The following is a 27,585-nucleotide window of genomic DNA, read 5'->3' on the forward strand; positions in this document are numbered from 1 at the left end:
ATGGGAGAACACGCAAAGTCCACACACAGAAGAATGAGAGCCTTTTTGCCACGGGGCTACATCATCAGGCCTTTCAAAGAAGGTGCCATATTTTGGAATAACAGTATGATTAATGTCAGTCCATTTTAAGTATAAACATACAGCACCATCTGGTGGTAGCAGAGGTTATTTATGTTGATTTTAAATGTGTTTAAAGGTCAAATAGTACTTAATAAGCTTGATCATCTTTCATTTAACACAAATGCTGACCTCACTTGTGTACTTCTTTAGGAATGAGCTTCATTTATTTCTGCAGAGGATATAAAAGGATATAAGAACAGAAAGGGAAAGAAGATTTGCATCCGAAGTCTCTGTTCAAATTACAGCGTTTAACTGATTCTATTTAAAATTTCAACCCTAAAACAACCAAAACCACACAAACACATCTGGGTAATGTTCATTATTAGGTTGATTTATTTCTGCTAAAGTTGCATGCTTCATCAGGACTATGTGGGTGTGGTACTTTACCCAAAGGAATTAGCCAATTCAGATGCGTCTTATACGTGCAAACTTTCTTTTAGCAGCTGCCAGTAGGATCCCACTCTTCTGGCTGCAAAAAAAAAGTATTCAGCCAGGCTTGACATTAGTGAGCCTGGCTGAATACATAAGCATGTTCCTTCTGTAGTGTACACTCACTTTATGAGGGAGTGGAACCCGGTACCTTTCTAGTACTGGGTTCATTACTATTACATATTGACATGATAGCATCACAGTTGCTACAGATCTGTCAGATGTTCTACTGGATAGAGATCTGCTGATTGTGGAGGCCATTTCAGTACAGAGAAATAATTGTCGTGTTGAAGAAACCAGTTTGAGATCATCTGAACGTTGTGACATGGCTCACAACGTTCAGAAGATGGTTACACTGTGGTCATAAAAGGATGGACATGGTCAGCAGCAATACTCAGGCAGGCTGTGGCAATTAAATAATTCTGAATTGGCACTAAGGGCACCAAGAAAATATCACCCACACCATTACACCACCAGCAGCCTGAACCATTAATATAAGGGAGGATGCTTTCATCTTTTTTACTCCAAATTCTGATCCTACCATATGAATTTAGCAGGAGAAATAGAGACTCATCAGACCAGGTCGTGTGAATTGTACCATCAGTTTCCTCTTCTTAGATGACAGGAGTGACATCCGGTCCTCTGCTGCTGTAGCCCATCTCCTTCAAGGTTCCTCTTTTTGTGCACTCAGAGAGGGTCTTCTACATACTTTGGTTGTAATGAGCGGTTATTTAAGCCACTGTTGCCTTCCTATCAGCTCAAAGCTGTCTGGCCATTCGCCTCTGACCTCTGATGTCAAAAAGGCTTTTCTAACCAGAGAACTGCTGCTTAATGTTTTCTCTTTTTCGGACCATTCTCTGTAAACCCTACAGATGGTTGTGTGGGAAAATCCCAGCAGATCAGCAGTTTCTGAAAGACTCAGACCAGCCCGTCTGCACCAACAACCATGCCACGTTGAAAGTCTCTTAAATCACTTTCTTCCCCATTCTGATCCTCAGTTTGAACTTGAGTAGGTCCTTGTGACTCTGAGTTGCTGCCATGTGATTGGTTGATTAGATATTTGTATTAAAGAGCAATTGGACAGGTGTACCTACTGAAGTAGTCGGTGATTGCAGAGCCACCATCAGAGTGAAAAAATGTGAAATAACAGTGTTGCTTTAGGGGCAGGCCAGCCTTGTGACCTAAAGTCACTACTCTAATGAGTGTACAGTGTCTCCATCAGATTCACCCCTTACTCCTCACATCTGGTTTCAAAACAGTAACAGTGAAAATGCTCAGCTTGAAGTTTCACAGTAGGACCTCAATAACCAATGGGTCACATCATGGTGGTCTTTTTTATTAACAGTCTATGACTTTACCATGCCTTTCAGTGAAGCAAAAAAAAAAAAAAAAATCACAAACACAAATAACAGCACCTTCTCCATGAAATTGAGTTTATTAGATTGTTAAAAATAAGGCTATGATACTGTTTTAGCAAACATTGACTAGGCGGAACCACCGTTTATGGCACCCAGAGAAGTAAATGTGACCAGTCTCTGGGCTTTGTTTTTAAAGGATGAACATACACTAAGCAGACATACACCACACGCCTGGAAAAATCAAACACACACACACTGCCACATGTGTTCAGACTCCTACATGTACACGTGTACTCTACACACAAAACACGCACACATACACTGACATCCACCCCCACCCAAAACGGTGGCAATAAACTCAGATTTAGCCGATAACATAGCGGTGCTCTCTTAAAAAAACATGCATAGCTTTAGTACATGAATGAAAGGTTTTGTCTGCACACTTTGATCTCATGGTTTGTCAAAAAATTCCCAACATAATTACATTAATCCATTTTATTTAATCGTTATTAACAATTATGTAAACTCGGACTATTCTGTTCACAATAGCCGCCTATGATATTCTGCTCGTGTAGAAAGTTACATTCTGAACCAAGATCGGCTCGATAAGGAAATAAATACTGGTATGGCAAAAACACAATATAAAGTTACTTTTTTGAAATGGACTAAAGACCAGTGTCGGCCCGACTCTTCACATATAAAAACAAATTACAACATCTTCTTAATGTTGGCGTCCTGCTGTCAGGTTACAGTCATCAAAATACTCATCGCTTAATCAAAGTGTCTCACAAATGAAAACAAAACCAACACAATGGCCAAAATAGCAACAAAAAAAAATGGGTTTGTAACAAGGAATGATGAAGCAATCGGTGTCGCACATAAATGTTACTGTCAGTTAATTTCTCTTATTCAAGCTTAAATCCTGAATATATGCACGCGCACGCCCCGAAATATTTGACTCACAAATGAAATAGTTTCACCGTTCTTCTTCTTCTTCTTCTTCGTTCATCCTTTGGTTACTGGGACCATCCTCCTAAAAAATATTTGTACATTTTGTTCCCTTCATACAAACAGCACACAGCAGTTTTCCTCCAAGCGACTAACGTCTAACGATTTAAAGTGCCGACGAGCTGAAGCAAACGGGAAGCACTGAGCTGGCGGCACAGGCTGATTTTCTTCACCTACGGAACGAGGGTTTCTTCATACAGGCTGCTGCTAACCTACAGTAAACTAGTTCTTCTATCCACAGGAAACCTTGAAGTACCCAAAGTGCTTAGACATAATTCATATAACAAAACATCAGCCTGTGTCAACTGGGGGGCATTCAAACTCCTAAACAATGTTCTAGCCTACAGATTTTCCTGCATAAAAGCACATTTAAACATGCAACAGAGTGTTTAATGTGCACCACTTGCTGCAAGCTGTTTCTCTAATACCAAACAAACAAACTGGACACTTTTTTTTATACATTTGACTTGCCGGTTTTTGATGCCCAGGTCTTAAAATGTTCAACACAGGAAAGACGTCAGTGCTGGTTAACAAATGGAGTGCTATAGAGTCTGATTACTATAAAATATACTTCAGTTTAACTCAAAGACTGCCTGCTCCTTTTTTAACTGGCTTCAGCTTCAGATAAGTCCCTTTATATCGTTTACATCAAAACCCTTTTTAACATTTGGGAGACACAGCAACAGACAAATTACCTGATCAAACTGCCCATCTTCAATGATGTGCTAAAGTAGCCTTTTCCCAGTGTGCACCAGCTTCTTCAACATGCAGCCCAGCAGAGGGGAAAACTTGGACGTATTCTTAACATATACTTCATCTTACCTATTTTAGATTCATAAACAATAAAATGTACAAAACATGGACTAAAAATAACCGGGTTTTTTTTGTTTGTTTTCTTTTGATTTCTTTACAAAGTAGTAAACTACTCAGGCATTAAGAACAAATTAAAAACCTCCAGTATGGCATGCAGGGGTTGGTGAGCACCCCTGGCATTAACACAAGAGTCTATGAAGTTTTTCAATCATGAGAAGTCGTGACCTGCCAGACGATGAGGTGGCTCCGCTCGTTCTTAGTGGGTGCTGACTGCGGGCTGGATGTCGTTTCAGATAAACCGTCCAACTCACCAACTTCATCACCTGTGGAGGAAGACGATGTGTAAGGACTCAGTCACAGATGAACTAGAGACTTGTCAGCCACCATCTGGCAACCACCAGTCACTGGGGATAAATGTGTATCCCCCGACTGGTTGGTGAGTGGTTGCTGGAAGTAGCTGTGAAATCGATAGCTTACGCCACATTTGCGCAGGCCCAGAAACTGGCTAATAACCCCGAGGCACCAGCGGTCACCGGGTAAAATTATTCTGCAATCAGTTGGCAAGTGGTTTCTGGAGGTTGCTGGCAGTTGCTAGTGTTAAATTGTTCACAAATAGGTATACAGTGCTTCATCAAAAATCTCTGTGTGATTGGTTTGATTGCCAACGTTTGCATGGAAGCCGCTGACTTGTCCGCGAAACTGAAACGTGCAACGTAAACCAGAAACAAAGGCCATCTGCCTTCAAAGTAAAAGCTGCACCTTTTGACATGTGTTGGCTTTAGTGCTTCAACATAACTTTTACTCTGAAGGCAAATGTCTCTTTCTGGTTTATATTACACTTTGTAAAGTTTCACTACAGCTCAGAGAGTAACGCTGGTGTCTTTCATGCAAACGGGAAACTGCGGAAATCTGCCAGTGACCGCAGCAATCACAAGGAGGTTTTTGGTGCAGCACTCGCTTTGCAAACAATCTCACCTGGCAACAGCCAGCAACCTTCAGCACCCATTTGCCAATCAGGGAATACGCATTTTTCCCTGACAACCGGAGGTCACCGACTGAGACCTAAAGCATACAGCATACCAGAAATGAGACATTCAAGTCTAGCAGTCTGCTGTGCTTCTTTTTATCCAATGTGCCCAGTTCACACATTAAAAACCTCTGCTGTATACAGAGACACAGTTGAATGTGTTACACCCACCCATCCTGAAGTCAATGTAGCCTTCTCCTCCACTCATGACCAGGTAGGTTTTAGGTTCAGAGGCTGCTGTGTCAGAGGATTCGGACGGAGGATCATCAGAGCCTGAATCTGCACTACCTGGAGGCGGCATCGCCTGACCTGTGACAAAAAAAAAGTAAAAACACAGTAAAATACAAGGTTTTAGGGGCTGCCATTAGATACTCTTTCATTTTATTTTTTACCTTATCTATTGATTACGTTTTCAATTAATGGTTTATTTGTTTAAATTACTGATTCAAATGTCTTGCTTTGTTCAACACTCAACAGCATTTATTTTACAATCATAGAATAATTCACATTCAGTTTTAAGAATAATTTTTTTCTTCTTCAAGTGAGTAAAACTGATTAAATGCAGCTCAAAACAGAGACGTACAAATGCAACAAACATAAATGGTGACGATGTCTGTCGCTTCATAACTTATCTGCTGCAAAATTAAAAATTTCTCCCATAAACATGGCTGCCAATTTCCCCTAGATAATGGCTATTAACTAATATTTTTCCACAGTTGCTCTGCACTTGTCTCTTGCCTGGCACGGTCACAAAAAACTTGACAGCATCCCGATGTCCATGGAAACATAGCTGGGCGTGAGCCATGGAGCAGTATGGCACAAAGCTGCCTGGCACGGCGCAGTCTGTCACAGAGCTGTCATCACCGTAGACCCGTACAGCACCGCCGGGGCGATTTGGCACTGTTCCTGCTGTTCTGTTAGCTAAAGAATACAGTAAAATGTGCATATTATCTGCCTACTTTTATGTGCTGTCTGATAAAGTGCTTATACAAAACATACAACATCACCGAAAGCAAGTCTGTAGAAGCATAGTTAAGAAGGGAATTCACACATTCTCACAGGTCATTCCAAAGTCGAAGGACTCTGATGGCAAAAGCACAATCACCGTTGGGTTTAACCCTCAACAGCTGGAAGGGCCACACCTGAGAATCTAAGGGTCATATAGTGGGTCAGCATTTCCGCTATGTAGCTTGGGGCCAGTCCCAGATGTGCTTTAAAGGGTGATAAGCAAAATCATAAAATCAGTCCTAAACATACAGGGAGCCAACAGATGGAAGCTATGATTATCTGCTAAAACCAGGAATAGCAGTTACGACCTGGTCTGAAAGCTGGTCTCTGACACAGGGAGCAGAACTGTATGTGGATCAAGTCAGTCAGAGAGCAGAGGAACCTGTTTGTGCTAAATTTTGGAAGCATAAATAAAGATGAAACCTGGAGGAAAAAAAAAAAAAAAGCTTTATTCTCTGACTTAAAGTAAAGCCTGTACAGACAGAGCTAGAGGCTAAAAAGGACATAAGCATCAAACACATATGTACAATCCCTGACTATAAACACAGAGAACTGCACGGCCTATAGATAAAGAGTGATATACAATAAAGAAAATGGTGACAGGAAAGGAAAACGCAGCTACAAAGTTTTAATATTTTAAGTGAGCAGCACTCCTCAATCTCCACTGAGAGCCGAGCTTTGAAGTATAAACCCATCAAACTGCGCTATGTGAGCCGCATGGTGACTGAGAGACTTGTATCCATGGCAATGCCACTGTCTTTTATTCTACAGCAGCATCTGAGATGTAATAATTATTGCACTGTCTGAAAGTACTTTAAGAGAAATCTAGGACACAGATACACAGTGAGAAGAGACTCTGAGGATTTATGGATTTAAAGGGAGAAGGCAATGCTGCACAACGATGGTCCCTGAGGCACCTCAGAGTAGCCATCTGGGAGATGAGTTGAAATATGAAAGAAGAAGAAAAGAAGACGGTGGAGGCAGCGGTGAGGGATTCAATATTATAAACACGCCATGTGTTTTCACAACTAATAGCACATTTCTTTTCAGCCATATGCCAAATATGAATGCAAAGCTAAAAATGGTAAAACTAATGTTCTGCAATGCAAATCAAGTATAAAAGCTCACTGTACTTCACTATTCCTGATGCAGTAACGTGTTCCCGAAGAGTAGCGAGAGAGTCCCTGCGGTCTGTTTCAGAAATCTAAACCTTTCTGAACTTTTAAGTAAATACACATTGCTAAAAGAATATTTTATCGATGCACTGCCTCATGCAACAAAAGTGGAAATTTTGGAGTAAACATGAAACGGATCGTTGAGGTTGTGCTGTACCTTCAGAGAGCGGGATGGAGATGATGACGCCGTTTCCTGTACCCACCCACAGTCGGTTGCAGGACACCACGAGAGCTGTGATTCTCACAAACGAGAAGCCCAATTTACCTGTACCTGCAACACACACACAGCAGACGTTTGACTCTATCCACGTGTAAAAGAGCTGTCACCTTAGATGGTTTTCATACAGCAACACTGTCCAGTGATTATTTCCCATAAAAAACTGAGCATAAAACCTGTAGTCGGATAAAAAGGCGACTAACTGGTAAAGCAGCGAACAGTTTGTATACCCAGCATCTTGCTGACATAGGGCTCGATGTCCACATCCTGGAGGTGCTGGTAGGTGTGGGCGTGAAACAAGCGCAGGGTTGAATCCAGTCGAATGGACACCCAGATGCCATCTCCAACCCAGGCCAGCTGCCGTACCTGACTCTCCTTCCGAGGATGAGCGTCAAATGATTTCTGCTCAGGCATGACAGATTGTGATTGTGTAATGTTAGAATTAAATTGGAGTGATGATTTGGCGGTCCCCATAACAACAATAAGGTTTAGTTGGTTATACTTGACTGGAACAGAAAACGAACTTGATTTTTTATTAACTTTCACGTCAGCTTTACCTCTATTCTCATGGCCTTCGGCTGGATGACGTAGATTTTATTTCTGTAGCCGCACCAAACCTTGTCGTGGACTACGCTCATACAGCGGATGGAGTGGTGGGGCCGGCCCAGATCAAGCAGATGGTAGTTGGTTAGATCCCACTGGCCGTCTGCTTGGGAGAAACAAAAAGACTTTGGTGCTTTGTGGCATAAATTTAGCAATGGCTCAGTCACACTAGAGTGCAAACAGGACAGCAACCTCCTGGCAGCTTCTTGGTTGTCCGGTGATTGGAGACCGACTTTCAATCATAAAGTGATTGCACAGGGGGAAGTCAACATGTCTCCAAACAATCATGATCCGACTGAGACTGACTGCAATCACTCTCAGACAAGATGGTGAAAGTCTGCATATAACTACGGTCTAATTTATAAGTGCAGGCAAACTGGAATCAATCTGAGGCTGCACCGATGAGCACAATTTGTCTGTACTGAGCCTCTTTTCAACAGGAGACTAGGCTCAGCTGGCTGTATTCCTATATAAAATCAAGGTTGCCAAGCACCTGTGTCACGTTGCAATTAAACTGCCGTCTTGCCACGTCACTATTCATGGAGAAATTTCTGTATCAGATCTGTGCGGTTCTGGCTGGACCCTGAATTTCAGTGTACATAGATTATACAGACTGGTGACTGTTGCCGATTTATCAGTTAACCTCCGTATTATTACAATCAGACTGCACAGAATTGCCCCCGTTATCAGACTGACTATCTTACTGACATAAATCACCATCTTGATGCACCAAAGTCACTTTGAGGATGGTGACTGACTGCGAGTGTTCGCAGGCCTGGTCCCCGTCTTTGAAGTGACCATTTCAATGGCAACGAGACTGAAAGATTGCAAAATGTTTGGTTGTTCTGCATTCTCCAACCACTGTTTTCCTTAGTGTCCCTGTAGCGTAACAGAGGTTTTGGGATAAAATAGCTCTGACATGAACGATGATGGAAAAATATTAAACTGTTTCTTCTGATTTGACTTTATATTAAATAATTTAAAATAACCACGACTGAGTGATGCATGTAGATCATAACCAAAAACTGAATGAAATACAAAAATCTTACATTCAATTTGTATAAAATGCACAAATTACAGACTTACCAATGCCTCTGTGGAAAATTGCTAATGTCCCATCAGCCAATGCTACCATGACTCTCCCTTTAACATGCCTGCAACAGGTTATGAAGACACTTTTTTATATAAATTTCTTAGTCTATTTCTAATGTTCAGTTGTTATGTGTGTGCAAGTCCTTAAATAAACACACAACCAACTTTTTTACTCACACTATGCTGAGGATTGAGTCTTTCAGTTTGATGGCATGGAGACATTTCCTCCATCGGGCCACAGATGAGTGGACGTACAGACTTGTAAAGAAATAAAGGTTGAGCAGAGTCAAACGCTGGCCTTTCAACTAAAGTAACTGTGTTATGAAACTTTGGCAAATGATGAAATAATATGACAGAAACATAGCCACTGGCTTGAGTTGATAAATAATTAAATAAACACCAAAATCAGAGTAATGATCAAAAGAAAATTTGCTCCACGAAGTTATACCATCATTTAATCTTTTTAGTTATGCGTCACTCCATTTTTTTTCCCCTGAACTAATAGCTCCCTCTAGTGGCTGCTGCCTCGCTCACCATCCGTTTTGAGCTCCAAGCCACATGGTTGGAAGTGCACTGCTCATCCTCAGGACCTCCCCCTCTGACGGGTCTGAGTCTTCTGCGAGAGAAGTCACCCCATCCAGACCGGAGCCCCTGAATAAAGGAAGGCAGCCATTCAAATGCGTCCCTCATAAAAAGCACTTGTGACGTGTAAACTTGTATCAGTGTCACCAGGGATGTTCTTATGGTTTCCTCTATAAGTTAAATATCCTGCTGTTTTTAGTTTGCACTGCAAAAAGTTTTAAGGTATTAAAATTCATATCCAGACACAATTCTTCTCAGGTTAATACATGTCAGGATTGGAGGGTGTGTTTGCAAATCTGAATTGATAAAAAAATGTTTTAATTCGACATTGTGAAATTTTTGCACATCTGAAAATTTACTGAAGCATCTAACAATTTTACAAACATTCATTCTCACCTCTGTGATTCAGCAACAGAGTCAGTGGGTTCCACCCCAAGTGGGTCAGTGAACACATGCTCTGTGTAGATTCCTGGCTGGTTTTGATCAGCCCCCTGATCTTCCTCTCCTTCTTCGCCCACACCAGCATTAGCTTCTGTTGCTTCTGTTGCCTCTTCTGCTGTAGGAACCCCATCTTCTGCTGGACTGGTCTCCCTGGACAGCTCCACTGCAGGAGCTGTGGCTCACAGGGTCAAAAGGAGGTTTTTCAGCACAGCTGTCAAATAGCACATGCTGTATATGTAAGCATTTTTTCCAGCAGAAAACTACCTGAGCCTGTGGTGGCGCTGTGCTCAGTCGGCTGGTCGGCGAAACCTGCACTTGCTGTCTGGGGGATGGCGGTAGTGCCCTCAGCTGCCATGGCACCATCGCTACCTGCTGAGCCTACACTGGCCACACTGCCAGCCAATGACGCTGCATCACTTTGGCTGGCCTCCAGGTCTTGAGGTACGGCTTCACCTGCTGGATAATCGGTTTCCAACACACCTGAAAAAAACAACACAAATCACACTGTAGGAAAAATTATCATCACCCAAACAAACATAATGTGACTGCTCGACCTACCTGGCACACTGGCGATGCAGACAACATGAGTGTTGCAGGCGTAAAAGCTGTCAAGCAGGTCAGAGGGCTGAGTGGCATCCAGCACCATAACCTTGGTGGAGGAGTGGGTGCTAGTGCACACCCACACACGACTGGACATCTCGTCCTGAACGATCAGCTCCTTCTCTTTCTCTCCTTTTTCCCGATCCTTACAGCAAGAAAATAAATCAGCAAATTGTCTCAAAGCGTAAAATATGAAGAACTTTCTGAACTCACCGCCACCTCCAGAGAGCTTGTTCCTTAAACTACTCACCTTACTCTCCTGCTCCAGCTGATCCAGGCTACTCTGAGAACCCTTCGTCTGCTTAAAAAGCTCTGATGAGGAAAATGGCCGACCCCCAGACAGGTTAACCCCCGCAGCACACCACAGCTGGGAGACAGAGAGAGCATGTTAGAAATTTTAAGAAGGGCACAAAAATATAATAATAATAATAATATCCTGCATGTATGTTAGGCACTGTCTAGTTATTCTTTTATGCACCTTCATAGAAGCATCTTTCTGGTCCAGAGGTTTCAAGTAAACCGGTACAGGTAGGTTCATTTTGATTTCCACTTGTCCACCATTCGCTACCTGTGAGGATGTAACCACCAAATTGTAACTGAAGTGTTGTAGGAGAATTTGAAAACCATTAGTTTTAAAGTCTAAATGATATTTTCTCACATGAATATGAACACAGGACTGGTACAGACACAGAAACAAAGGGTACACCTTATTATGTTGTAGAATGTGATTTTAATGAGTAAAATTGTACATATTGCCCTCAATGACTCTTGAAACCCTCAGTACTTTGTGTGTCTCCTCATCTAGTAGAATGGCCATTTAAATAAATGACTGCTTCCAAAGTCAGGTTAACTAAGCAAAATAAAGATGAAAAGTATCGCTCACGTCGCTGACCTAATGAAAAGCAATATTTTCATTTCCCACCTTGTATTTGCCGGGCAGGCTCCAGCCATGCGCTGTGACTCGTCCATCCTCCTTCTGCATGTGAGCCTTGACCTGCCTGTACTGCGTTCTCTTCTGCTCTTTACGTGATGGCGAACTGCACTGTTCCTTACTAAAGGAAGAACCAAGAAAGGCAAAGCCATCAGCTGACAGAAACATTTTATACACACGCACATTAGTAAAGGCTATTTTCATGTCCAACTTGTTAAAATACACAGAACTCTCAGCCACATGTCTTCATTACTTACTCTTCATTGAGGAAGTCAAATGTCTTAGACTTCTCTGTGGGGAACTGGGAGAAGGTGCTGCTCCTCTTCACCGTGCCGCCCGGGCTGCTGTACTTCGTATTAGGCTGGGACTCAAACTTTATGGCAGGGGCACTGGAGGAGGAGCTAAACAGTCTGCTGAAGCTGCATGTGGCGAAGTTACAGAAAGCCAAGAGGAAAACAGAGCCAACAGGAGTGCAGGGAAAAAGCAAGGCAGGGGTGTCACCAACAAACCAGATAGTCAAGGAACTACCACCAACATTTACTGTACAGTGACATAAAGCATGCTGGGAGTCATAATAAAGCTAAGCACTCCCCTATTATATGTAATTAAAACTGGAAACATAACAGTAACTTCAACTAATATACACGCACCAGCCACTTTGTTAGGTACGCCTGTTCGTTAACGCAAATATCTAATCAGCCAATCACACGGCAGCAACAGCAAAGGTAACGTGTTGAAGTTCAAACAGAGCATCAGAATGAGGAGGAAAGGTGATTTAAGTGACTTTGAATGTGACATGGTTGTTGGTGCTAGGGTATTTCACATCTACCAGAATTTTCCTCTAGGGTTTACAGAGAATGGCCTGAAAATGAGAAAATATCCAGTGAGCTGCAGTTCTCTGGGTGAAAATGCCTTGTTTATATCAGAGGTCAGAAAATGGCCACACTCAAAATGATGGGAAAGCAACAGTAATTCAAATAACCACTTGTCACAACCAAGTTATGCAAAACAGCATCTCTGAACGCACAGCATGTTGTACCTTTAAGCAGATGGACTGCAGCAGGAGAAGACTATGCTGGATGCCATTCCTGTCAGCCAAGAACAGGAAACTGAGGCTACAATTTACAGGGGCTCATCAAAATTCGGCAAGGTTGGAAAAAATGTTGCCTTGCCAGACGAGTCTCGAGTTTTGCTGCTGTATTCAGATGGTAGGCTCAGGATTTGGTGTAAACAACACAAAAGCAGAGATCAATCCTGCCTTATATAAACAATTTAGGCTGCTGGTGGTGGTGTAATGGGGTGGGGGACATTTTCTTAGCACACTCTGGGCACCTTTGTACCAGCTGACCACCTGAGGATTGTTGCTGACCATGTCTATCCATTTATGACTTCCCAGCAGCCATCTTCTGATGGCTGCTTCCAGGATAACGCTCCATATAACAAAGCTCAACTGTGTGATGCTACATCAGTATGAACCAAAATCTCCAAGGAATGTTTCCAACACCTTCATGAACCTGTGCTACAAAAAAATACGGTGTTCTGAAGGCAAAAGGGGTCCAACTCAAGACTAGAAAAGTGTACCTAATAAAGTGACTGATGACTGTATAAATTATGCAAAATTAACCATTTACAATATGTGAAGCAAAGTTTGATATATGCTTAAAGTCCAGTTTATTATTGCAGAATGATATCCTGCTGCTTCTTCTGTAGTCAAATATAGAAGAAAATTTTCCATGAATGTTAAAATTCAAAACCCAAGAAAAGGAAAACTGATGTGTCCTCAGTGGCTGGAAGTCAATTTCTCCGAATGGCTGCGCTGAAACTGCTACAGAGGCAAGCTTATTACTAAATTACTAAAGCCATTAAAATTCCTTAATAACAGAAATTAAACCTACTCCACTGCGTGTGCAGTCTGACTTAATAGACATAAGCAACACAACATGTACATATATTTGCACATGTAGTTTCCCTTTGCTCCCTATGAGCAGACAGAGTAAGGAAAACATCAAAAGGCACACAGCAGGCAGGAGACAGGAAAGCCTGGGGGCAAAAGGAGAGCAACATCTGAGCAGTTTGTGATAACAACAACTGATGTACTGCACTGAGAGCACAGATCATGGATAAAGACACATCAAAGTTGGATCCTTTCAGAATGGAGGAGCAGTTCTGTGTTAAATGGGGGGGTGGGGGGGGGCAAGAGAGAGGTTTAGTGGGGAGAAGGTCTATCAAATCGTCTTTACCTAATGCTGCCAATTCAATGGCACATCCCGGAAAAGATATGGAAAAAGATTTTGAATATTTGAATGACAGAAATGTCAGGATTCAACTTAGAAGGCAATGTGGCAGCCCTATCAAAGCTAAAAGACAAAAAAAATTAAAAAATAATGCAGTAAATCGGAGAAGACTCACAACTGCCAGATGCTGGATTTCTTTTTTTCTGCAATAGTTGGATTTTCTCTTGAAGCCCTAAAAAAAAGATATCATGTGTTTAGAAGAAAAAAAAAAAACACCAAAGCTTTTTGCATTTAAAGCAGAACTCTGCCAGAGTCCTTAATTTATATGTCAATATCACATCCATTTGTTTAGTTGTGCAACACAAAGAAGTTATTAGAAGTTAGAACCAACAATAACTTTAATTCTAACAAAACATTAGATGCACTTTTCTCCATTCAACCACCACTTATTGGTTCTTCACCTGATCATCTCAGTCCACCGCACAGCTTCCTGCAGCTCCATAAGTCGCTCTTTGTACTGGTTCCTCTCCATCAGCACTCGGGCCATCTCCACTCTGGTGAAGCGCTTCTTCTGAGCCGTAGGTAAATCGCTCTGTAGCAGCACACAATTAAACCCAAACATGACCACACAGAAATACACTAGTTCTTCAGGAATGAGCCACACAACAGATGGAAACCGGGGAAAACTGTGGCAAAGACTAACCTCTTCTTCTTCGTTTGCTTTCTGTTTTGCTTCCTCCACCTCCACTCGTACTCTGGAAAATATTATTTGTTACACACGTGTGTAGGAAACTGGGTATAGTCCATGGCAGTAATAATCCAGTAAGTTTCTTATTGTGGCATCATAAGTCACAGTGTAATAAAATATGCACAGAAAGCAAATAATATGACATACAGCGGTATTTGCTGTCACTCTACATGAAATCAACAACTGCACATGCAGAAATAAGTGATCACCACAGGAAGCAAACACTACACGAGCAAGTTTCTGCTCGACAAATGTGCACGGCATACACAATCCTGTAGGTAACTGTGCTCACAAAGTGATCAGATGTTTGACAGTTGACCATTGATTATTGGATACTTCCAGTGCACAGATTCACTGGGAGATACCATTCAGCACTCACCACTCTGCAGAAACTCTACGTATGTGGTAACTGCTTTATGAACGTGGCTGCTTATCTCCAATAGCACGATAGTAACGTATGTGAGCAAGGACTTTGCAACTTTGCAACTGCCAATGAATTACCTGCAACAGTGTGCTTCACTGCGCTTGTGACTTATGACAGAAATGAAAGGCCACAGATTCCTCCTGTAGCTCTTACTTTTTGAGTTCCTCCTCCAGCTCTTTGTTCTTTTCCTCTATCTTGCTTTTGGCCTGACGCAAAGCTTCAAGCTCTCCCTGCAACATTTCCTTTTCACACGTCAATTCATCAACCTTCAGTATCAAGTCTTTATTCACCACATTCAAGGCATTCCTGGAAAGACAGACAGCAAAAAGATTTTTGCATGTTTTCTGATTATTTTTTTTAATCTGTTTTCAAGACAAAGGGCAGCTTAAACAAAGGAACAGGTGCAATGATTCTGAAACTGAGACCAAAATGGTGAATTTCAAATGTCGATAACATTGTGTTACATGTCCTGATACCAATCATGATAAGGCGTTCATAGTTTTGGTAAAAAAAAAACAAAAAACAAAACAAAACAAAAAAAAAAACTTAAAGCAAAAAACTGTAACTTAAAGTTACAGTGTGTAAAATTTCACTCCAAGATCCTGAAAATCCTGTTTTCTTACCCTTCCCAATTCAAGTGCATAATCACAACTATGGTGGCTGCTGTAGGACAAACATGTCAGCCAAGAGAAAGCAAAAACATTGACTCTAGACTGATCCCCATAACTGCTGCAGCCGGCCAGCGTGTTTCTACTACTGTTTGTGTGAAAAAAAAACATTTTTGCACACACTTTATTTTAACATATTTGAATAATATCAACACTTAGCCAGGGCTTTCAAATTGTTTTGGAGTAGCTGGAGGGCATGTCAAAGTACCAGGCACCTTATGACCGAGACCAAAGCCATGACGGCAGCAGACGATATGAATAGTCACATGGCAGTCGTGAATTAATCAAATGGCTCAGATTGAATGAACATAAATATTGTCACGTGCATCCACATGGCGCTGGATATGGAGAAGGTGGACGGCGCAAAATTTTTTTTTTAGGAAAATTAAAAAGTAGACGGCGCAGAGCAGTGGAGTAGGTGGAAAACGCGCCTGCCGCCGGCATAATTTGAAAGCCCTGCTTAGCAATAAGTCATTAAATTAAAAAAAAAAAATGGGTGTGTGTGTGTAAATAGTATCATGAGTCTGAAGGAGTAGACACAACTTCTCCTCTCCTCTGTATGTGGCTGGTTTATAGCCACATACGGTACATAAAACGCGATGAGGCGAAACAACGTCAATCTCAGCCACTGTATTCAACATGGCGGCTTCCACAAACCGGTGCCTACTCCTATGTATTTTTGATGGATTAGCTCTATGTTTATGAGAACGCATCAGCTTGTTGGAAGATGTAATTACACACTAATGGTTGTATATTTATGAATACAATTTTTTTTCTATTAAATGACCTCAGAAAATGACTGACTATACCTTTAATCATTTATTTTCTTTCTTTCCTTTCCCATTAAACAAAAAAAGACTAAAAAAACCAAAATGAACCAAACTGTAGATTTAGAGAGAGTCATTACACCCTTTCAAAGGATGAAGAAATGGCTTTCAAATACTACTTACTTTGTCTCAAGCAGTTGTGAATTCTCCTGAATTAGATTTTCAACTTCCCGGCCCATACCTGAACAGAATGAAAGGTCAACATTAGAATTTTATCACATAATAAAACTGAACTGAAAACAAACTGGATCTGTGACTACTTTAACACTACACATAAAGAAGTATGCTATTCACACTAAGAATAAATCCAACCAGGCACAACGTGGGATGTGAAATATCTCCTAGTGAGATATTTGTTACTGTAAGTTTCACAGCACATGAAACTACCACAACGCACAAACCCACAGCACAACATGTCACATGACGGACAGGAGAAGAATGGACAGAGTGGGTGTGGTCTTACCAATCAAACTAAGGTCTGAGAATACCATGCAATCCAAGCCAGGCGGAAAAAGAATAAGGCAGAGAGAGAGCGTGAGAGAGAGAGAGAAATGCGGATATAGTTTGAGACAGTGAAATGACCAAAATGATGAAGGAGCCAGAGCTAGATATGTAGCTGCTGACTCCACAAGCAAAAAGGAAGAGACGCTGCCAAATCTCTACAGATAATTACATTTGACATTTGCAGCAGCAAGAGCCAAAAAAAATATTTTAAGCTGTAAAAAGATCAATTAGGCCAAAAACGGAACATCATTCATGCACCAAAATCTTGTTGAAATAGTAGGAGATGAAAAACTTTACATTGAACCTAATGTGAGCTTAATGTAGGCTAATATAAGACACAATGAAGAAGTTATAGCAATGGTGGAAAGGGAAGAAAATGAGTAATGGGTAGAGGTCAAAAGGACATGACAGAAAAATGTTAAGCTAAGGAAAGGTTGGAGGTCATACACACCAGAGTACTCCACTGGGATTATGGACAAAAGCCAGAAAATGAGACACGGGAGAGAGAGAGGTGATGTTAACATGGCTGGATGGCTAACACATTGTACAACAGCTGGACCAAAGCAAGCAGTGTAGCATCGCAGCAAACAGCAGGTGTTACAATGAATTTAAAGACAGTACTAAAAGGTAGAACAACAGCTGGTAGCAACACAATGGAAGTGGAGCTTCAGTAAATCACCTTTACAACCTTTTAGAAACAAAAAAGCAGTGATTACAGAGAAATATTGGAGTTATTCAGCATGTAATTACCTCACTTTTAACTGATACAGCAACACAATTATTTCACTTCTGGCTTTTGAGATTTCAGTAAATAATTTAATGCGTATCTACCACTGAAATACAAATGTATGGCTTTCCATAGTAATAGTATAATTGTCCAACATCAGCATGCTTAAGGCTGCAAAACATCCAAAACACAGCTTTTATGTAACCTGTTATGTATACATAATACTGAAGCACTAAGAAATCAAGTCTTTTTCAACCATTTTTTTCCTGAATGTAAAGTTTTTACTCACCTAAAAGATCGGCTCCTTCATCCACGTCCCCAATGAGCCCAGTGCCTGCAGAGGACAGCTCCTCAAACAGGGAGTCTGTATTGCGGTCAAATGCCATGTTTTCAATGCCTTTAGTAGGAGTGCTGAAGAAAAAAAAAAAACAATAGGTCGTGCTTTTCTGCCTGGTGGATCTTTAATTTAAAAAAAATAGGATCCTCTTTGTAGTACCTGCAGGGTTTGTACCCAATGAGATCCATGTCCAACTCAGGGGTGGACTCAATGATATCCTTCACATCTGAGCTGTCCTCATTTTCAGGCAGACCTGCACAGCACGCATGCAAGTAAACACTGTTTTAAAGGAGTTTTTTTTGTAGTATTTTCTGTGAACCTGTAAATAAGAGTATTAGTATATGTAACCCTACCTACTGATATGGATCTGGTCCCTGGTGCAGCTTGCACTTCTGTGCTCTTACTGGTCCCGTCTTCCCTCTCCAGGTCTGAGGCAGTGGTGGACATCGGTGTGGCTGACTTGGAGCCAGTGAAGTCTGATAGTTCATCCTGTGATGAAAAACGGATTAATTTACAGCAACAAAGCAAAAACTTAACTGCAGTGGTACTAAAATTAAAAACAAGTGTTTATTTGTTTTTAGGATAACACAGAGGCATTAATGGAAGGAGCAAGAGTCCAATTTCTCGCTGCTCTTACATTATGTACGTAAGAGCACTGACCCCAAAGTAAAAATCCTCAAATACTGAGCTTTTTTCCTACTTACAACTTTTTATAAGTTAAAAAAAAATATCCTAATTAGACCACAAAAATCTGACACACTATCCTACATGAGGCTGTATTTGTGAAATTGGAGCTCAAAAAACACAAATAATCACATATAAACGAAATATTCTAGAAACACTAAAAGCTGCAAATGGACTGAAGAGAGGCTACTGCTAAATGCAAAGAGACAACATGAGCAACACAGAAGTAGCACGCAAACACAAAGTCCACAAAACACAGCACAGATTGCAGAGGGCTTCAAACAACATCAACTGAACATAAATAAGGACAACAGGAAGTATTGTTCTGCCTCTGGTGAACAACACAAATCCACTGAAGATCCAAAAACTAAGTGCTAAAATTATAACTACTTAAAATTAAGTCCAATATAACTACAGCAGTAAGTGACAAATGAAATGTATGTTAATGTAAAATGAGTGATTAGTAATGTTGAAGATCTACATAAAAGTAAAATACAATTACTCATGCATTTTACCCAAAAATGAAAAACTGGAGGCCAGATGCAACCAAGCTGTTATTGACTTTTGCACATTAATAATTAACCTGCTCCATATGTGCACTTTTATTTTGAAAGATCCCAATGACATGGTTGCGTGGTTGCATGTAGCACAGGTGGTCTGTGAAGTGAAAGTCTACAAATGTAAAAAAAAGGTGAGGGGCAACGCATTTGAAAAGATGAAACAGCAGAGTGGAGCAAACTACTGAAGCCCACAAACACGCAAACACAAACTGTGCTGCGCACAGCCGATGCAGGAGCACTGCTGCTGATACCAACCGCCACTCATCCAACTACCTTGCAGTCGTCTGCCAGTGAATTCCCCCAAGAAGAGTCCTGCGCACTCTTACCCTCCCTTTCCTTTGGGGGGTCACCAAAGTCCAACTGCTTGGGGGGTGGGGGGTGGGGGGGGAGAGTAAGAATGAAGCTCACATGTGCAGAAGCAGTTCAACAGAAATGCAAACACTTCAAAGTGTGCATGTCTGTGAAGTGAATGGGATAGTTCATACATACAAGTAAGTCTTTGTGTGTCTGAGTGTGCGTGCATGTGTGTTTATAGCTTAGAGATGATCAAGAAGCAACAGATGAATCTTCAGTCAAGTCAATTCAGCTTTTATTTTGTAAATCCTTTCCTCTGCAGAATCAAAAATTTGTAACTGCTGATATGTTGCAGAGCTGAAACAGTTTGTGTCAAAAAATAATCATGTTGATAATCAGTTAATAGAGTGAAGTCCTATTTCAAGCTTTTAATTAAGTAAAGTGAACATGCTTGACTTGCTTATTGATCAAACCAGATTGGAATCGAGGACTGAACTGATGACCTTCTGACTATAAAAAACAAGCTTCTCTCTGCACCGCGGTGACAATTGAGTGTGGAATGACGCGTTAAAAGCAACAAATGTGACATTTCTTAAAAGCTGCATGTTTTAAAGTGGTTTGCTTTGGTTAAAGAAAAAAAAAACTGCAGCAGACCATCAGCTACAGTATTGTTCTTCATCAAGAAGAGGATGAAAACAGTCAGAAAATATTCATATTTAACAATGAATTTGACTCTGAAAGAAAAAGCAGCAAACTTAAAAACATTATCCCCGGTTTATGCACCTGCTCTAGTTCAGCTCAAGTCTTAGAGTGGACCTGAATGACTGAAACAGGGATCCTTTCATCTGAAACTGAAAAAGAATGTGTGTTCCTGAAGGTAACGCTATTAACTGGTTATGAAAATCACATAAAAAACAGTTAAAGTAATTCAACTTTTTAAATCATTGGACACTATATCAGTTCCATAACTAATTTTATTTTAATTATTTAATTTATTTAGAAACATAATTATGCCAGTTTTAGAGCTAAGATGAAATGGCTTTGCTTAAATGACTAATGTCATGGCTGACATGTAGTCACATGCAAGTCATTAACCTGCCGTTGCTTTTCACTCACCTCTGCAACACCTCCCGCTCTCATAAATAAACATGACATCTCTGCTGAACTCTGACAGCATGTTTGCATATCAAAGACACTCATGTTCAAAAGGCCATGGCTTAACAATAACCGCCCTGTAGCTCTGATTACATAAGGCCCAATCACAATCCAGCCTGCCTTTTTTCCCCCTCTCCCAGTGACTGGCTGTACGCCATGCAGCGGCATCACTCCCATCATGCACTGCGCCGCAGAGCTGGTGTCCCAGTTTTAACAAAAACAGCAGTGCAATGTAATAACATTGTCACCCTGCAGGTCCTGACTGCCACAGTTACAATCACTGCTGACATGCCCGACAAGTACCCAAAACACTGATTTTAATCAAAGCTAGAAGAACATATTAAACAGCATTAACACCATTATAATGTAAACATATGAGGAAAATCATTTTGTGTTCCTATTTAAGCATGAATTTAAAAAAAACAAAAAACAGTAAATACAGAATAAATTAACACATTAAAATCATATGTAGAAAGGTGCTATTTGTACCTGGATCTGAAAGAAAACATTTATGAATATTCATGACATAAATTTAATGAACTCCTCTGATTGCTACGCCAGGGAAGTCTGCATATTCATCAATAGCTAAAGAAGAGTCTGGAAACAGAGGGCGCCTTGTCAGATGCCTGCATAAAAAGCACATAAGCCCACCCAAGCCTTATCAAAGGCTCTCTATTTATAAATGGACCCAAAGCTAAAAACTCCTCTGTTTCTAACCTCTGGCAAAACCACCGGAAACAGTCAGGAAATCCAATTAGAGTGATCATATCAGTCTCCACATTTTAAGTAATTTTTTTGTACACAGATAAAGCACTAATTAAATAATCAATTATTAATTTTCAATTTGAACCAAGTGACATAATTTTTAATATTTGATATTAATCACGTACTGAACCGAACAAAAAAATGCTTAAAAATGCTTTTCTTTTCTTTAACATGATCTGTACCACAGAATCCAGATGATTTATGGAAAAGGGGCTTTAAGAAGCAGAAAATTCCCACATGTCCATCTTTTGTGGCCAGACTTCATAGACAAGGCGTTATCTGTCTATCAGCGTTCAGGCTGATATAATGTAGCCTGAAGCAGACATGAGTTCATTTTCTAAAAAGCCATCACACAGTAATCACACACAAGGTACCACCCACATACCCACCTTGAGACTAGTGTTGGATCGAGGTTGTGAAGAGTCAGTGAACCTCCAGCTCTCTGTGCTCAGAGTCTCTGCTCTGGCCTGGGGATCTGGAATGAGCAAAGATGCTCCACCAGATGACGGGAAAATTCCCAAAGAAAGAGGCCGCTCTCTCCTTGAGAGATTTAAAAAAAAAAAAAAAAAAAAAAAAAAAGGAAGTCAAATATTTAAATATTTCTTTTTTTTTTTTAAAACAGTCCACAAACTTTACCACCGATTGTGTATGATGAAAGTGGCGCGGCAAACAAACGTATTGAGCGTGATCTCACCTGACTCGTCCGACTGCGCTCGACTCTGAAGTGTCGCTAATCTGCTGCATTTTGATCCTCTCCACATGCTCCATGTAATTATGGATCATCTACAGAGTTCAAAACAAAAACACTCTGAGGGAACAAGTCATGAATATTGTTAAGAATGTTTCCTTCCTTAGTCCCCCCCCCCAAACACACACACACACACACACACACACACACCATCCTTTCTCTCTAACCTACCTCTGTGTGCCGCTGATGGAGGGAATTGTACTCCTTCTTGAGCTCCAGCTCTCTTTCTTCTAACCTGCCAACTGAAACAAAGGAAGACGCTCATCAGTTTAAGCTACTTTACAGCCAGCTTAGAGAGTTTAAGTCACTTATTAAATATTTAAGAACTTCACTGCAACATTATTTCAAATCTTGTTTGTGACTGTTAGCGTTCTGCATGCGTTAAACTTTGTTACACACCTGTGCAAAGAGGTGTGTGTGTGTGCAATTTTCCTCTGCCACGCAGACAGTGCAGTAGGGCTGGGGGGGGGGGGGGGGGGGGGGGGGTAATCTCACTCAAATAGGTTTCAGCACTGGGCCAACTTACGAAGTGACAAAAACATCTAATCCCTTATTACCACGTCAGGTTTAGCCTAAGCCAAGCAGTGAGCTGCTGCAACAGACAGGTATAAAGCCCGGATACAATCAATTACAACAGCTAAAGCTACTGTGTGTTGCGTGATGACACCTTGCCTGTGTGCGTACTTTGATACTATCGGGGGGGGGGGGATTCATTCTGCAGTCATGAGTCATCACATTTCTGGATACAAGTAATGAAATAAAGAAGAAAGGCTTGCGCGCGGGGGGGGGGGCAGCCGAAGCCTCTCGTAATCAGTGATATGTGTGTGCTGTGTTGTGAAGTATGACGCGTCACTATGTGGAGAAGCTGAATGTGAGGTTTAACATTAAACCTGACTGAATGTGTGATTCATTTACCTGAAATCTATTTAACACTCTGAAAATGCATATGCCATATTCCAACAAAACATATTACATAAAAAAAAAACAACATAAAAAAGAAAACAGTACCATCTGTTCTAAAAGTGAAACAGTGACTTTGTATAAATCTTCATCTTTGGGCAGTTACTCTGCTGAAGGCTTATATTAATCAATTAAATCTGAACCAATCAAACTCAGCCTCAATCTCTTAATTACTGGTCTTTTCAGTGTCGGGCAAGAGAAAATAAAACACTAAAACTATCTAAGCTATACTGCTGTTGCTTAACTTCTTAAGCCAACTGTGGATTTATTAACTCTCGAGTAGCTGTGGACTCTGATTTAAAGTACCTCAATGAATGAATGACTTACCATTCACTGGGAGTGGCAGCCAGCTGGTTGAACCTACTGACTAGGAATTATTCTCTCAAACAGCGGACACAACAAAGCGCCAGCCGTGACCGATAAATAATTCCCTTTTGATTTTCCACAACAAACCAACCGCTGGGATACTTATGTTTGCCTTGTTAATGCTTCTGCTTATGAAGTCTGATATGGGGAGAAATTCCTGTTTTCTTCCCACTCACAGCTTTGTGTGAATGACTGAGTCGCTTTAACCAGCTGTGCTGCTTAGTCACCAGATACTGGACCAGTCATTGTGTGAATCCATTTTTTCTGACAAGACAGAATGTATGAGCCAATCGCTTTGCTTCTGCCGCTTAATCCACCCATAAGATGGGCGGGTAATGCACTGCCGCATTAGGAGGATGGGAATAACTGAAATCCTATAATCCCATTACTGTTAACCCCGCAAAGACGGAGAAAGAGAGCGTGAGAGTTTGTTTGTGCGTGCGTACGTGCGTGCGTGCGTGTACATAACAAGCCATGAAAGTAAGAAGATATAAAGGGAGTGAAAAACAGACTAACTGCAGGCACTGAAACAGACAGAATAATTTATGATGGCAGTGCATGAACGCTGACAAGACACGAAAGGTTTTTTTTGACAGCACATACAAAATAATATAAGTGTATGAATGCGTGTGTGGGTGTGTGTTTGTGCTTACTCTGGTCTGCATAGTTCTTGATCTTAAGCTCCAGTTGCCGGGAGTGGGACTCCATCCGGTCCACATGGTTCTGCAGGTCCTTCTTGTCCTGCTCATGAGTGTCTTCAAATTCGATGAATTTCTACTCAAACACACACACACACACACACACACGCAGTTTGGTTAGACACGCTGGCATTTGATGCAAAACATATCAAAGCTCATTTTTCAGCAGTCTGATCTTGTTTGATGCTTGTTTTCTAATAAGAAAAAAAAATCCAACTCACAGAGATGCAGTTTCTAAATTTGGGTGTTCTATTTATGTACGACAGTATTGAAACCAACCAAGAAATTCTGCCCCGTTGCAGTGTTAATGATTAAAATAATAATTTGCTGTTTGTTTTGTTTTAAAGCAAAAAGCATACACTTCTATTATATAAGTACATAATTTAACAGCTTTACAGTCTTCACATTTAGCCAAAGTAAAACTGATGTGACAGCAGATCCAGATGTGGCTGCTGAAATTTAACAGCATATCACTGCATTCTCAAAACTATTAAGACATCTACAGAAAAACAATCAGCTGCTATTCTGGTGTCAGATTAAATTTAGACCAGTTAATGTCCATCAAGTAGATTATTTGCTCTGCACCTACTGACTGTGCATACAGTAACAGCATGTGCGCTACTGTGTGATCATAACTCTCCTCAACTTGTACCATAATGACAGATTTTAAAATGTGTCTTGAGTCGGGATCTGGAATTCTGCCTCCTCCCAGTTTCCTTATAGACAGGCCTCTGAAAACGCACTTTTGTTTACGTGTGTGTGTCAACGTCCACATCCTGTCCAGCTGAGCAAGCCAAGGCCCTGATGTGGCTCCCTTCCTTCCTCTGGGCACATGAATCTTGCCCTACTTTGATGTACAAACAGATGCAGGTCTTCCTTGCAAATATATGACTGCAAGTACATTTTGGTTTAGTTTAGATCAACGATTGACAAAATGTGAGCAAAAGTGACAATTCTCAAGAATGAATATTTGCTGATGTTCTCAGTCTTCTATAGTAGTGGTACAGTAGTAGTATAGTAGTATAGTAAAATGATTATTATGTTCAGGAAGTATTCCAGCAGCAAACAACATCCACAGCACAGATCAGACACGAGAAACTAAAGAAATTATGCAAATTAGTTTTAACAGGCTAAATTGCTGCCTTGATGCCTAAGAATTAATTAAAGATATCCACAGTCATCTGCTTTGTTGTTTCATTTTACAAATGTATCTTAAATTGAAATCACGAGTTTAATGGAAACAGGGTCGCAAACACACAGAGCAGACCAGATGATCCTTTTCATTTTTACCTGTTAAGAAACAATGGAGGAGCGAATAAAAGGTGTACTAAAAAAAGCTTCGTAAAAAGTAATGTGACACTTTTTATCAGTCTGGTAAAATGGGTGATTGTGGTGGTGGTGGGGGGGGGGGTCGGTCTGTTGACACTCAAATCCAAGACAAAAACAAAGGAAAAGGAAAAATGGAAGCTGAAGGATATTCCCCTCTTCTCACAAAGGCTCACATGACCTGGAAGTAACGCCGTGCCTCCCCAAGAGGCTCAGCGTACCCCTGCTCACTCCTCCTTAGGGGTTTAGATAGAGTCCTTCCCAGGACACCCGGTTTATTGTTTCTATGTGCCTTTAAAACACAATATACTACAAAACAATACAGGACACAGCAGTATTGTCAGTGTGTGTACGGGTGTCTGTGTCTGCTGTCACTCGACTGCAGCATCACCGACTGGATGGAGGGGTCCACAGCACACCGGGCTGCTTTCCCACTGCCCTCAGCCACAGAGGCAAGCTGCGACAGAAGGTCAGAGTCACATCACTTCACCGTTCATTCTGAGGCTCGGGGCAGATTCATCCCACAAATACACACCCTTCCAGACACACGAGGTCCACACAAACACATGTAGGCAACGTGCACCCATTCAGATATCACAGGCTAAACTTAGTGTAGTGGCTGTATGCGTCTTTGCAGGCTTGGGCTTACAAAGTAAATAATTATTACAAAACAACTGTATTATAAGTTGATGGAGTGAAGTTTGGAAGATGTGAACATTCACCAGCTGTGAGAGTCTGACTGATAAATAATGAGCTCTGAGAGCGTTATAGGAAATGTAGGTTGCAGGTGTTTTCCAGCTCTAAATAAAGACTTTACGTCCTGGAATGACTGATGGCAATTTACACTTTTGTTTTGATTTTGGTCTCTAACAAATTACCCAAACTTTAAATAAATTCACTAATAAATTACTGGAACTTTTCTTTAAGTGATATAGATTATATTTCTGATGTCTGGAATATCTCATTTCTAAACTGTGGGTATCTTTCTGTGAACACAGTATTTTTGCAAATGATACTCTGGGGACATTTTGTTGATTTTAATGAATAAGAGCCTGCACGAATAGCATTTTTGTGCAGGACTTGTAGCATTATGAGGGTATTGTTTAGCTTTGCACACAGGTGAATGATGGGAATTATGAAATTATACTATATAGTGTTACAGGTAGGATTAGCAGTAGTTTGTGTGTGTGTATATATTTTACAGTGATGGCCCAAAACGCTGAGTCACTTCACCTGCTGTTTCTTCATTCAGGGTCTCAGACGTGTCTTCCCTATCTGATGCAACAATGGGAAAGCTCATATATTACATGTGCATATGTCAGGGATGTGGGTTTGCTGTGCTTTTTATATAGACATACACAGTGTTATGTGAGTAATCATCCCGCTAGAAAGCACAGCTAAAACGGAGACAGGGCCATTTCGGTGCGCCGTTAGCATGATTCTGCCTTGTTTACATCCCCAGTGAGCACCATGGATGCTGCCAGGCCACGTGTATAGGTTAATTCATCGCTCAGGGATGCTGGGAGGAGAAAGCACCTGAGGCAGCCCTCATTCCCCCTCCTTAAAAAAAAGGATGCTGAGTGTTGATATTTTCCATCCCCTCTTTCAGCTCCATTCAACTCACCTCCTCAGCGTGTTTCCTCAGCGCTTTCTCCCGCTCGTACTGGGTGATGAGCTGCTCGTTGTCCTCCTTCAGCAGCTCCAGCTCCACTTCGTGCTCCTGGTTCTCCGCGAACACGGAGTCCAGGTTCTCCAGCACGGCCACCACGAGCGGCATCAGCTCTTTCACCACGTCTTCGTCGTATTTACCGATGAGCCTCTCGAACTCGCGGTAAATGGAGTTAGCCAGGCCCGACACCCGCTCAGACATCATCGCTGATGTCCCCGGGTCGTCCTGGTACACAACTCCGTCTTCCAGCTCCATTTTTAGTCCTCTTCCTTCCAGCAAACGGGACCAGTGTGGGGTTTTCTTTTTACGCCTTACCCCGCCACTATGAACACCCGTATTCCTTAAACAAAGGCAGCTTTTCTTCAAACAAACGGACACATTGAGAACAGGGCACGGATGTACTATTACGATGCAAGACAGTCTACGTGGATTTCTTCCTATTTTTTCCTCGCTCGTCCCATGATGCGTTCAAATACTCCCCGGAAGC

At 41.2% G+C, this 27,585-nt stretch overlaps 1 protein-coding gene across 9 annotated transcripts; it reads right to left on the reverse strand.

Annotated features, from left to right (window-relative positions):
- Nucleotides 1-3,793: 3,793 nt before the first annotated feature.
- Nucleotides 3,794-27,486, reverse strand: spag9a (sperm associated antigen 9a). Of its 9 annotated transcripts, XM_030735109.1 has the most exons (32): nt 27,054-27,486; nt 24,059-24,179; nt 22,251-22,321; nt 22,026-22,114; nt 21,721-21,871; nt 19,391-19,477; nt 18,227-18,362; nt 18,033-18,126; nt 17,826-17,947; nt 17,261-17,272; nt 16,429-16,486; nt 14,964-15,116; nt 14,342-14,393; nt 14,100-14,230; nt 13,814-13,870; nt 13,645-13,650; nt 11,662-11,823; nt 11,396-11,525; nt 10,952-11,041; nt 10,724-10,840; nt 10,432-10,618; nt 10,138-10,353; nt 9,829-10,045; nt 9,385-9,501; nt 9,028-9,108; nt 8,845-8,912; nt 7,713-7,864; nt 7,359-7,557; nt 7,096-7,209; nt 5,494-5,676; nt 4,927-5,064; nt 3,794-4,051 (listed from the first exon to the last, which is right to left on the reverse strand). In XM_030735109.1, exons 1-32 carry the CDS (start codon nt 27,351-27,353, stop codon nt 3,933-3,935), a joined length of 3,930 nt encoding a protein of 1,309 aa, XP_030590969.1. In that variant the 5' UTR covers nt 27,354-27,486; the 3' UTR covers nt 3,794-3,932. The 9 variants fall into 9 exon arrangements, with proteins under 9 accessions (XP_030590969.1, XP_030590975.1, XP_030590972.1 ...); XM_030735115.1 differs by lacking the exons at nt 13,645-13,650; nt 17,261-17,272 and adding an exon at nt 16,769-16,783 and having other exon boundaries at nt 7,386-7,557; nt 7,713-7,861; XM_030735112.1 differs by lacking the exons at nt 13,645-13,650; nt 17,261-17,272 and adding an exon at nt 16,769-16,783 and having other exon boundaries at nt 7,386-7,557.
- Nucleotides 27,487-27,585: the final 99 nt, after the last annotated feature.

The sequence above is a fragment of the Archocentrus centrarchus genome, chromosome 8 (genome assembly GCF_007364275.1).
Source record: "Archocentrus centrarchus isolate MPI-CPG fArcCen1 chromosome 8, fArcCen1, whole genome shotgun sequence".
In the NCBI taxonomy this organism is placed as follows: Eukaryota; Metazoa; Chordata; class Actinopteri; order Cichliformes; family Cichlidae; genus Archocentrus; species Archocentrus centrarchus.

Excerpts from the sequence above, each read along its gene's own strand:
- spag9a (XM_030735108.1), bottom strand. The coding sequence starts at position 27,353 with ATGGAGCTGGAAGACGGAGTTGTGTACCAGGACGACCCGGGGACATCA. Across the intron at positions 19,478-21,720 it reads GATCCAACACTAGTCTCAAG|TTGGACTTTGGTGACCCCCC; the intron begins GTGGGTATGTGG and ends CCCCCCAAGCAG. Across the intron at positions 17,948-18,032 it reads ATTGGGTACAAACCCTGCAG|CACTCCTACTAAAGGCATTG; the intron begins GTACTACAAAGA and ends TTTTTTCTTCAG.